Here is a 10,974-nt window from a genome sequence, read left to right as displayed (position 1 = left end):
ATTCATGCACTCACCTGCCTTAAGGGCTAGAGGTCCAAAGTCAAGTTAGACCTGCTTACTGCCACTATGTGCATTACACAATGAACAGAGAAGTCTTCCATTTTCAGAAAGAGTTTGTATAGGATTAACATGTTTTCCCTCAATGTTTGATAGAATTCACCAGTGAGGCTACATGGGTCTGGAGTTTTCTCTGTTGGAAGGTTTTTACAAGCAGGGGGAGCAGGAGAGGGAGAAGCAGGCTCCCCAGTGAGCAAGGAGCCTGATGCAGGGGCTCGATTCCAGGACCCCCCCCCCCCCCCCCCCGATCATGACCCCAGCCAAAGGCAGCCATTTAACCGACTGAGCTACCCAGACGCTGCTTAGATTTTCTATTTCTTCTTCGGTCAACCTTGGTAATTTCTTTGGTTCAGGGGATTTGTTCATCTCATCTAAAGTTGCCCAGATTTTAACACTTCAGTGTAGGTAACCCTTCAGTGTGAGTAAGATCTGGGGTCCCATCTTCCATCGTTAGTGTGTGATTCTTGTCTTCCATATTGTGGTCAATATGGCTACAGGCTCATCAGTTTCATTGATCTCATCAAAGAACCAGGCTTTCGTCTCACTAATTTTCTTTGCTGATCTAGGCAGAAAATCAGGGCAGTCACCAGATTGTTTTCCTTCCTTCAGGAATCTCCATCCTCCACTTACTGTTTCTACTGCCTGAAAATAGTAATTTCATATATTTTGTCTAGTTTTCTAGTTGTTTAAAGTGGAAGAACAAGTTCTGTAGGAATTGCCCCTTCATGGGCAGAAGCTGAAACAGGATACTTTCAGCAGCAAGTAACAGGAAATCCTATTTCAACACTCTTACCTATAAGGAAAGGACATCATCAAATAGAATTAAGAGGTAGAGTGGTCTTAGTGTGAGTTAATTTTTGGTTCAACCATATTGTCCAGGCACAAGGTGCCCTCCATCTTTCTGCTCCACTGTTCTCAGATTGTTGACCTAAATGTTGGGTTAGCTCCCTTCCATGACTGCATGAAGGCTGCTGGGGCCCAGAAGTCACAAGTGAACATAATGATGACCAGTAGAGGAAGAGGCACACTTTCTTTCTGTATGCCATTTTTACCAGCAATAAAGCACTTTGATAACATTTAAGGTGGATCAACCCTGTAGTAGTCGGTATGTTGTTATGGCTGTGGCTTTTTTCTTTCCCAATTTTTGGATGGTGAATTATTATTCAAATAAAACCATATCAACCTGGGGCGCCTGGGTGGCTCAGTCAGTTGTGTGTCTGCCTTTGGCTCGGGTCATGATCCCAGGGTCCTAGGATGGCACCCCTCGTTGGGCCTCCTGCTTCTCCCTCTTCCTCTGGCCCCCACTTGTGCTTGCTCTCTCTCTCTAGTGCTCTCTTTCTCTCTCTCAAAAAAAAAAAAAAAAAAAAACCCACATCAACCCATGTGGTTGTTGCATTCAAAGAATTTCAGTTCAGCATTCAGATAAAATTAAAGCTAACTCCAAATAAGTGTTGAAGGCTATTTGTTACCAACAGAAACCCGTCCTAATCCTGTCCTTCCCAAATTCATTTCACGCTCCATGTTTCTTCTCTTTCTCACAGTTGATGTGAAGTCTTTCTCTTCAACATTTTACTCTCCCTTAATTCCCTTCTCCCTACTTTCAACCTAGTTTCTTTTTTCTTCTTCCCTTTCCTATTTTTCTCTTTTACATAAATCTGCCATCCCAAGTTTAAATTCTCCCCCAAACTGATGTCTGTTCATTCTTTCCTTTTCTTTCTTTCTTTCTTTCTTTCTTTCTTTCTTTCTTTCTTTCTTTCTTTCTTCCTTCCTTCCTTCCTTCCTTCCTTCCTTCCTTCCTTCTTTGAGAAAGGGGAGGAGGGGCAGAGGGAGGGAGAGAATCCCCAGCAGACTCCACACTTAGTGCGGAGCCTGACCCAGGGTTCCATCTCACGTGACCCTGAGATCATGACCTGAGCCAAAAACAAAAGTTGGACGCATGACTGACTGAGCCACATAGGACCCCCTCAAGCGGATGTCTGATGTGCACAACAGGGCAAGGGAAGCATTTACGTGTGGTGTCAAGCAGGAGGTAGGGAAAGGATGTGAATAATCACATGTAACTTTTTTGCTTTTGTTACACTGATACCCATGGTCAACTTTTCTACTGTCCTGGGAAAGGAGCCTGCAAAAGAATCTTTGGCTTATCCTTTCCTTCACTGTCATGCACTGTGGTTCTAAAAAAGTTTTAAAAGCCTATAGAATTTAGACATATTTGAGTTTGAGTAATAATTGTGCCACTTACTACCACTTGTAGAAGTTACTTAACTTTTTTTTTTTTTTAAAGATTTTATTTATTTATTCGACAGAGATAGAGACAGCCAGCGAGAGAGGGAACACAAGCAGGGAGAGTGGGAGAGGAAGAAGCAGGCTCATAGCGGAGGAGCCTGATGTGGGGCTCGATCCCATGACGTCGGGATCACGCCCTGAGCCTAAGGCAGACGCTCAACCGCTGTGCCACCCAGGCGCCCCACTTAACTTTTTAAAACTTGAAGTTAAATTTTTTCCTTTTATCGTATTAATACAGATTTTTAAAAGTCAAATGGTATTTCTAGATTTATTTAAAAAAAAATAGCAATTGCCCACACTAAGCATTCTCACTTTCAATTCCTTCCTCTAATTTAACTCTTAGCTATTTTTAAAATTTACTCTCATATTTCTTTTTTTAAAAGATTTTATTTATGTATTTGACAGAGAAAGAGGTAGCAGGAGAGAGCACCAGCAGGGGTGGGGCAGGGGTGGGGGGAGAGGGAGAAGCAGGCTCCCCACTGAGCAGGGAGCCTGTGGGGCTGGATCCCAGGCCCCCAGATCATGACCTGAGCCAAAGGTGGATGCTAGCCGACTGAGCCAGCCAGGCACCTCTACTCTTACATTTCTTTATAAAGGGTCTCTAATGCTATGTCTGTCTGTTTCACTTGCATATGTTGTCTGTGGGCTTCCCAGCTCTAGCAGACAGGGATTTAGCTCTTCCACTGGATTTCCAACACACACACTTTTATGAACACATAGAAGTTCACCTCCCATTTTTTCAAAAAGTAATTATAACATCCATTTATATAAATTACCATTCTGTATTTACCTCATTAAAACTATGTAATTATTCATAGCTGAAGAATGTTCTGTGATTACATTTTCTTTTTTGTACAGTTTTTTGTCTTTACTGGACTCGACAATTGCCTAATTTATTTGCTTGTTGACTTTTCTATGTACCTATTCCTTACCATCACCAAACTCCAAAGATCTTCTTTTAAAATATTCAGACGCATCAGGTACTCCACGGGGCTCAGCTTCCTGGAACTACGTCCCCGGGAGACCTCCTGCTCCAATTTAAAGGGTCTCTAGCTAGGACTCCCCTCCTCTCTCCTCACTTGGATTCCCTGCTACCCAAGTCCTAAACATTCCTCTTTCTTGACTTCTTAATTTTGGAGAGTATCCTTTAGCAGGTTTCTGAATAAAGTATTTGGTAGATAATATTTTTGAGCTGCATACCTCAATATAGCTTTATTCTACCCTCACACTTAACTAATAGTTTGATTGTGAGTAGAATTCCATGTTAAAATTATTTTCTTCAGAATTTTGAAGTTAACTCTCCATTGAATTTCAGCTTCTTGTGATTCTGTTGAGAATTCCCATCCCCTTCTGATTTCCAAAACTTAACATGTGACCTTTTTATTTTTCCCTATGGAAATGTTTAAAGATCTTTTCTTTATCCCTGCTGTCCTGATATTTTGTGATGTGCCTTAGTGTGGATCATTTTAGGTTTGTTGTGCTGGGCATTTGGCAATACCTTTCGCTTTTTTCTTTTTTCTATGTATGTATGTATGTATGTATTATGTTCAATTAGCCAGCATATAGTACATCATTAGTTTTTGATGTAGTGTTCAACGATTCATTAGGTATATATTACCCCAACCCCCCAACCCCCTCCCTTCTGTAACCCTTAGTTTGGTTCCCAGAGTCCACTGGCAACACTTTTCAATCTGAGCATATGTCTCTTAGGTCTGGTAAGTTTTCTTGAATTACTTCTTGAGTAATTTCCTCTTCATTTTCTGTTCTCTTTCTTGTAATTCCTATTTTTCACATGTCAAACTTTACTCTTCTAATTTTATGTTTTATCTTCTCCATCTCTTATTCTTTTTGTTCTAATATCTGAGAGATATCATCAGATTTATATTCTAACTTTAAACACTTTTTAAATTTATCATTTCTTGTATAATTTTCAAGAGATCTCATTTTTGGAATGTTCTTTTATATACTCCTCTCTGTTTCTCTCATGGATATATTATCTTCAGAGACTGCAGATAATAATGTTTTTAAAATTTTTCTTTTTCCTAGTTCGTTTTCTGCTTTTTTACTGTTTGTCTTCCTCAAATGTCTGTTGATCCTTGGTCATGTGTGTATATGTAGGAGGGAGGCAGAGATGCTTATCAGAAGCTCTGAGGTAGATAAGACTGCCAAGTGGTGGGACTCTCCCAAGCAGTCAGAGAGGGCTTTTGTTTGGCCTGTTGCCCTCTGCCTCCTCAGCCTGGCTCTGCACAGACTGTGAGTGGTTTTCCTGCCGACCTCCATTTGTTTCCTAGGTGCTCCTTCTGCCTGCCAGACCTTCCTCTTCTAACTCTGAGATCCCGCTTCCTTCCAGGCTCAGTTCACAAGTTAGCTCCTTTCTGCCTCCTTCAACCAATGTTATAGACTTTCCACGATGTTTTACTTGTTTCCTAATATTTAATGTATGTTAATCTTTCTTCCCTACCACAATGCGTGCTCCTTAAGATTAGAGGCCACTTCACATCCTTCTTGATGTGTTACCCAACCAGTAGCAGGTGCTGAGCACTGTTGATTTTACTTAAAAAAAAAAAAAAAAAAAAAAAATCAACAGGAAAGGAGAGCCTTGTATGCTGAGTGGAGAGATTACTTCCCAAAACTTTTAATACATATATGTGCTGCCACTTCAACTTGGTAATGCTTTTTGAGCGCTTGCTCTGTCAAGTGCTTTGTAAGAGACTCCGAAGAGAACAATATCTGGTCATTTTACTTCAACTGAAGCCTCTCGATCCCTAGGGCTTGCAGCAACCCAACTATGTCGTGTGTACAGACAGGTTTTGAGATGTAGCTTAAATAAATTGTTATTAATAATTTTACTTTGTCAGTAACTTACTTCAAAATAAATTAGATTGGTTAAAAAGCTATTCTTCTGCCATCACACTTGGCTACCAGGGGTCATGGCAGCTGGAGGAATGGGCAGTGGGTGTCATCTGGTATCTGAGCCTGAGGGAGCATGTCCTGAACGTGAACTTTACTGATCTTAAAGCGGTTTCAGAAATAGTGGATATGGTGCTTACACGCAGAGTCCGAGCGTGTTAACCTGAGATGAGACATTGCACGACCAGGTGATGTTATTCACCATGCAGTTTTATCTGCCACCACTCCCTCATGACCACATTACATTCACCCAAATTTCTCCAAAGCGTCATGCTTCCGCACCTGTCCCTGTCCTCCCCACAACTCTCGCACACTCCATTCAGACTGGAAAAGCTGCCCAGTAAAATAATGTGGACTCGAGGGTAATTATAATCATCGTCATCATCACGGCAATACCAACAAATGGCTCAAATGCACGAAGCGCTTACCACGGGCCAAGCGCTCTGCCCTATTCTTCGTAAGCACTGCCTAGGAAGCCCCATTATTCCCAACTTCACAGTTGAGGAAGCGGAGGGTACAGAGGTTAAGCAACTTGCCCAGGGTCACACACCCCATTCCGTACTCCCAGCGCCTCTCCCCATGCTTCACATGGAAATGGGCAAGTTCAGAGATGGTAACGTTTGCTACCCCACTTCCATTTTAGGAAGCTAACCCCAAGAAATCCGGAGAGGGTTTTCATTTGCATGAAAAAAGCCATGACTGCACGAGGGCAGGTTTTCGCTTTGCACTGTCCGGACTTCGGGAAGCTTCCGCAGAGCGCTCTGCTTTCGGACAGCGTGGGAACCGCCCACAGCCTTCCTGGACGGCAGCGCTCCAGGCGAGCCTGACCCTCTCCGGAGCCGGCTGCTGCGGTCCCCTGGGCCTTCGAAAACCGGGCTCCAGGGGCTCCGGTCACCGTCAGTCCCCACACGCCCGCAGGCGAACAAGCCCGAACAAGCCCGAGCAAGCCGGCCTCAAGCCACCCTCCAGACGCTAGCGCAGCACCACCGGGAAGGAGGGGAAAGAGGCTGCGTCCTGCCGACGCCCACGCGAGGCCTGGGACCGCGCTACCCCGACCTCTGAAGCACCGCGCTGTTTCCGAGGCAACAGGCATGGCGCCTGCGCAGCTCGCGTCCCCCGCGCCTCGGGGCCAGACCGCGCAGGCCCCGCCCCCGGGACGGGGCGGTTCCGCGAGCGGAAGCGCTCGGAACGGAAGCGGAAGTGCGCAGGCGGCTGCTGTTCGGCTGAGGGCGGTGCGGGCGAGTCTCTGGCTGTGCTGGCGCATCTCTAGGTAGGGCCGGGCCTGCTGGGTCAGCGCCGTCTGGGGCCGTTCTCGGCCTGCCGGGCTGCGCTCGCGTTCTGCGCCGTCGCGGCAGCCCCGGCCGTGAGCCCCGTCGCGGGTCCTTGGGCCCCGGTCCGAGCCCTTCGTCCCCTCCGGGTACCTGGGACACTGGCCGCCCACCGCCTTTCCCCTCCTGGCCCTCTCCGTCCCTGTCACCTCACTCCCTGGCCGCCCGACCCCACAGTTGTGCCCCTTGCTTTCTCCTCTTTGGCGTCGTCCTGACCTTCCCCGCCGGAGATGTGTGCCAGTTCCGGGGCCACTCTTCTCATCTGTCCGGCCACTCAGCTGGTGTGATCGTCCCCAAAGAGGCGTCCTCTGACCTCTGCACTCGCGTCTCAAAACTTGGGTGCTTTTCCGCCCAGCCATCTCTGGGCTGTCCTGAACTGAGGCTCCAGGGCCCTTGCAGAAAGAAAGGAAAAGACGGGGTTCGCTGGCGACAAGGAACTTAGACTAGGGCAGGGGGGACGGAGAGGCCAGGGAGGGGCCGGGAAGCTTCTGCGCAGGACGGGGCAATTGAGCAGAATTTTAGAGAAGTAGGAGTTGGGAGGTGAAAGAAGGGCAAGAGGCCATTCATTCCTGCAGAGGAAACAATGTTTGAGGCCGTCTGAGGAAGTGGAGAAAAGACACATTGCTTAGAGATGGGAAATGGCAGGAAGCTATAGAGAATTTGGGGCAAGGAAGAGATGTGATCGGATCTTACCGTGGAGAGTCGGTCTGGCAGGTGTAGGATGATGGTGTGCGGTGAGTCAGTCTGTATCTCATGAGAAGAGGGCTTTTGCAGTAGTGCAGGAAAGAAGTTTTAGAAGTGAAAACCTGAATATGGTAGTGGAGAGAACTTGGAGGGGAGTTTGATACGAAAGACAGGAGGTGTTGGCATATCTAATGACTTCCAGATTTTTGGCTTGAGCATTTGAGAAGATGATTCAGAGAGTGAGAAAAGCTTGGGGAGCAAGTCTGCAGTATCAGGTTTCTGACCGTTCACATCCCAAGTATGTTGTTTGGTCTGCAGCAGTATTCCACAGTTTTCTGTAGTGTCATCCTTTTGTTTTCTCATGGCCTCACGTCTCCGTCTGCTCTTTGACCTGTCCGTGTGTGGACCTGGCTGTTATGGGCTACCCTCTCTGCCAGGGCACAGCCTTCACCCATTCTTGGTGTTCTGATTTTCTCACCACCCCATCTCTTGGTATCCCTAAGCTCTGCCATAGTGATTTTCCCCTGACCTTGTCATTCCTGTCGTCTCAGAATGCCACTTGTGCTCCCCTTACTAGTTGTGTTTGTGAAAACCAATAAGAAGACTTTAGCTGTGCCAAGCCCTACTGCTCACCTTTCCATACATACTATTTCTTGACCACCTTACCTCTCACTTCCTTTGTGTCATTTCCAGCGACCTAATCTTCTAGACATATGGAGATCTCTAATCCCTTCTGGGCTGCTGTTTTCGTAATCTGAGGTTCTGCCCCATTTCTGAACCTTAATCTGGGTGTCATTTATGGGGTAGATTTACTGTAAAGCTAATGAAGATCAGGCATCAGGGTTTCTCCCTCTCACGAGCCCCTTCCAAGGCACTGGGAAAGACCTCAGAGGTCTTGTGTTTATAATTTTGTGTTTTTTTTTTTTTAAAGATTTTATTTATTTATTTGACAGAGATAGCCAGTGAGAGAGGGAACACAAGCAGGGGGAGTGGGAGAGGAAGAAGCAGGCTCATAGCGGAGGAGCCTGATGTGGGGCTCGATCCTATAACGCCAGGATCACGCCCTGAGCCGAAGGCAGACGCTTAACCGCTGAGCCACCCAGGCGCCCCTCCGTTTTTTTTTTTTTTAAAGAAAGATCCCAAATGTGTAGATTTCAGGCCCTACACAACTTGGATCCCTATGAAACTGGCCATTTATCTCATCCTGCTGTCTTGGTATTTGCACTCTTGTCCTTCAGACCTCCCCCTTCATGTGTGTGCTCATTATTGAGGCTTGGAGGGGAAATAGGAACCAGGGGAGCTGACCAAATTCCTGCTGTAACCTGACTTCAGTTTGTTCTTGGGGAGGGAGAAGCCAGAGATTGGCATCTCAGTGTATTTGGCAGAACCTTTGCAACAACGTATGTGTAGATTTATTTCCTTGCTGGATTCCCACCTCTTTCAATAAAAGGTTAATGGTAAGAGGGAAAGTCCACGTAATTGAGGTCATTAAAACAGATCTTATCTCCACAGAAGCTAGAGCTGTACATTGGTAAAGCAGAGAAATTCATTGCATGCTTTCTTTTATTAGTTTGAAAATAAGGCAACCCTAATGCTGTCAGTTATTTTTATAAAGCTTTATAACAGGCATAAATAACTTTTTATTTTTTATTCTATTTTATTTTTTTAAAGATTTTATCTATTTATTTGACAGTGAGAGACAGCAAGAGAGGGAACACAAGCAGGGGCAGCAGGAGAGGGAGAAGCAGGGGCAGCAGGAGAGGGAGAAGCAGGCTCCCTGCTGAGCAGAGAGTCCAATGTGGGTCTCGATCCCAGGACCCTGGGATCATGACCTGAGCTGAAGGCGAATGCTTAACCGACTGAGCCACCCAGGCGCCCCAATAACTTTTTATTTTAATTTGCTTTTAGATGTCTGTTTCTTTGTAAGGTGTTCTTTTGGAAAAATATTCATAGACTAAAAATATGTTATTTAAGGTTTAAGTTACTTATATAAAATAAGATATTTTTAAAGAATTTTGTAGTAGTAGTTTAAAATCTATCAAACTGAGAGGTAAATCATTATTTAAATTTTACTAAAAAGGAAATCAGTGATCTACAAAGAGATTAAATGATTTGTCTTCAGTCAGACAGTAAATCAGAGCCTTTGCCAACCAAGAAAAACCAGCTCCTGAGCGTCCTTTTCCATATAAACAGGTACTACTCAGTAAGTGGGAATCCACTGCTTTTATTATAGAACGTTTACTGTAGTGTGGACTAAATTGTCACGCCCCTCAGCATGCCTGTCTAGCTGCAGAGCCCACAGGTGCGTGCGAAGTGCCTTGAGGGCGTGCAACAGTATACTGTTCCTGTTAGTGCTTTAGCCCGGACGGTGGTAAGTAACTGTGAAGTCACTTATAATGAGACCACTGCCAACCAGGATGAGAGAAAAGTAAGTCTTTTTGAAACAGCGGAGTTTTCTGGATAGTTCAGTTTTGGGTTTTTGCTCATTAAGCACCAAAATCTCCCATCTAGGATGGCAGTCTTTCTAAAATATGTTATTTCCCTGCTTTCTTAATAGAATGTGCAGGATGTGGTATAAACTTCTTTAACGATCTCAAGTAAACATTTTAAACATAATTTGTTATGTTGTGATGTAAATAGTATAGGACTGCTGAGCCATGGACAGCTGTTGCCGTTATTTGTTTGGAGTTTTTGTGCCTTTCAGATTTTAGTTTTCCTGTTCTTTTGCTTTCTCCTGGTCAGCTTTCAGCAGTTCCTACTGCTCTTGGTATCCATGTGCCTGCCTCAGAGGCCCTTTCCATATTTCTCTCTACTGTGGACTTAGGAGCTTACTGTTAGAACTGAACAGAAAAGAGTCCATAGATGATGAATAAGAGCCTGAAGAAGTCTCTTATGAATAAATTGTTTTAGCTTTAACTCATGAATTTACACTGGATTCTTATCCTGAATTCTGGATAAACAAAGCATAAATTTTTACAGGCATACATGCATCTTTATCTATGTTCACTGAGTGACACTGGTTTTCATATTATGTGTCATTGTCCTTTAAGGGGTTTTGTAGAGCTTCAGAATTAGGGAAAGGCCCAGTGTTCTGGGTTTCCCCTTCAATCCTGATGATTCGGGGAGAACCTTCAGGAAAGAGAGCTCTCCGGACTAAGGACATCCACGGGACAATTCTACAGTGAGTGGTTTGGCCTTTCCAGTGCTGGAGCCTGCAGCAACCAGATTACTCAGATGGGGCAGTTAGGTGGGGGTGTGGCCTAGTGAAAGATACACAGGCTTTGGAGGCCGGTGGGCTCAAATCTGGGCTTTACTGTTCCTGTGTGTAAGAACTCAGGCAGGTGCCCGAACATAGCACACACTGCTGGCTGCTGCCCGTCACCAGCTCTCTGTCCTTCTCTGCTGGTACAGCATGGCATGCCTTTCATGAGTCTGAACAAACTGATCATGGCCCGGTGGACTGCAGATGACTGCGGTGGGGCTTATAGATTAAGTGTACAACATGGTGCAGTTTGACATGTGTGCACACTGCCAGACTCTCTTTTCTGACGGACCCTGTGCCTTTCACTTCCACTCTCAGGGCCCATTTCTTCGTCAGGGACTTTGTCTGGTTCATTGGTGTGTCCATAGCTGCTAGCACAGGGCCTGGAGCAATTTACTGAGCAAATATGGGAATTTAGAATTCTTGTCGTTGGTAGGTGTGTGGGGG

General features: G+C 45.3%; 2 protein-coding genes across 14 annotated transcripts in view; one reads left to right on the top strand and one right to left on the bottom strand.

The window, feature by feature from the left end:
* Positions 1-4,393: 4,393 nt before the first annotated feature.
* LOC123000435 (uncharacterized) lies at positions 4,394-7,541 on the bottom strand. The gene is made up of 2 exons (XM_044379956.3): positions 7,275-7,541; positions 4,394-6,973 (listed from the first exon to the last, which is right to left on the bottom strand). Exon 2 carries the CDS (start codon positions 6,938-6,940, stop codon positions 5,858-5,860), a length of 1,083 nt encoding a protein of 360 aa, XP_044235891.1. The 5' UTR covers positions 6,941-6,973; positions 7,275-7,541; the 3' UTR covers positions 4,394-5,857.
* FAM120B (family with sequence similarity 120B) overlaps positions 6,417-10,974 on the top strand; it is a 105,378-nt gene continuing 100,820 nt past the window's right edge. For 10 of the 13 annotated variants that reach the window (XR_008958892.1, XM_048225877.2, XM_048225876.2 and 7 more), the window contains exon 1: positions 6,417-6,523. The gene's annotated coding sequence lies outside the window, so the exon portion shown is untranslated. The remainder of the gene's footprint in view (positions 6,524-10,974) is intronic. The other 3 variants (XM_057310872.1, XM_057310871.1, XM_048225879.2) reach the window with 3 other exon arrangements.

The sequence above is a fragment of the Ursus arctos genome, unplaced genomic scaffold, assembly GCF_023065955.2.
Source record: "Ursus arctos isolate Adak ecotype North America unplaced genomic scaffold, UrsArc2.0 scaffold_13, whole genome shotgun sequence".
Taxonomy (NCBI): domain Eukaryota; kingdom Metazoa; phylum Chordata; class Mammalia; order Carnivora; family Ursidae; genus Ursus; species Ursus arctos.
The sequence above is the reverse complement of the archived record's forward strand: the minus strand, read 5'-3'. Positions and strand labels throughout refer to the sequence as shown.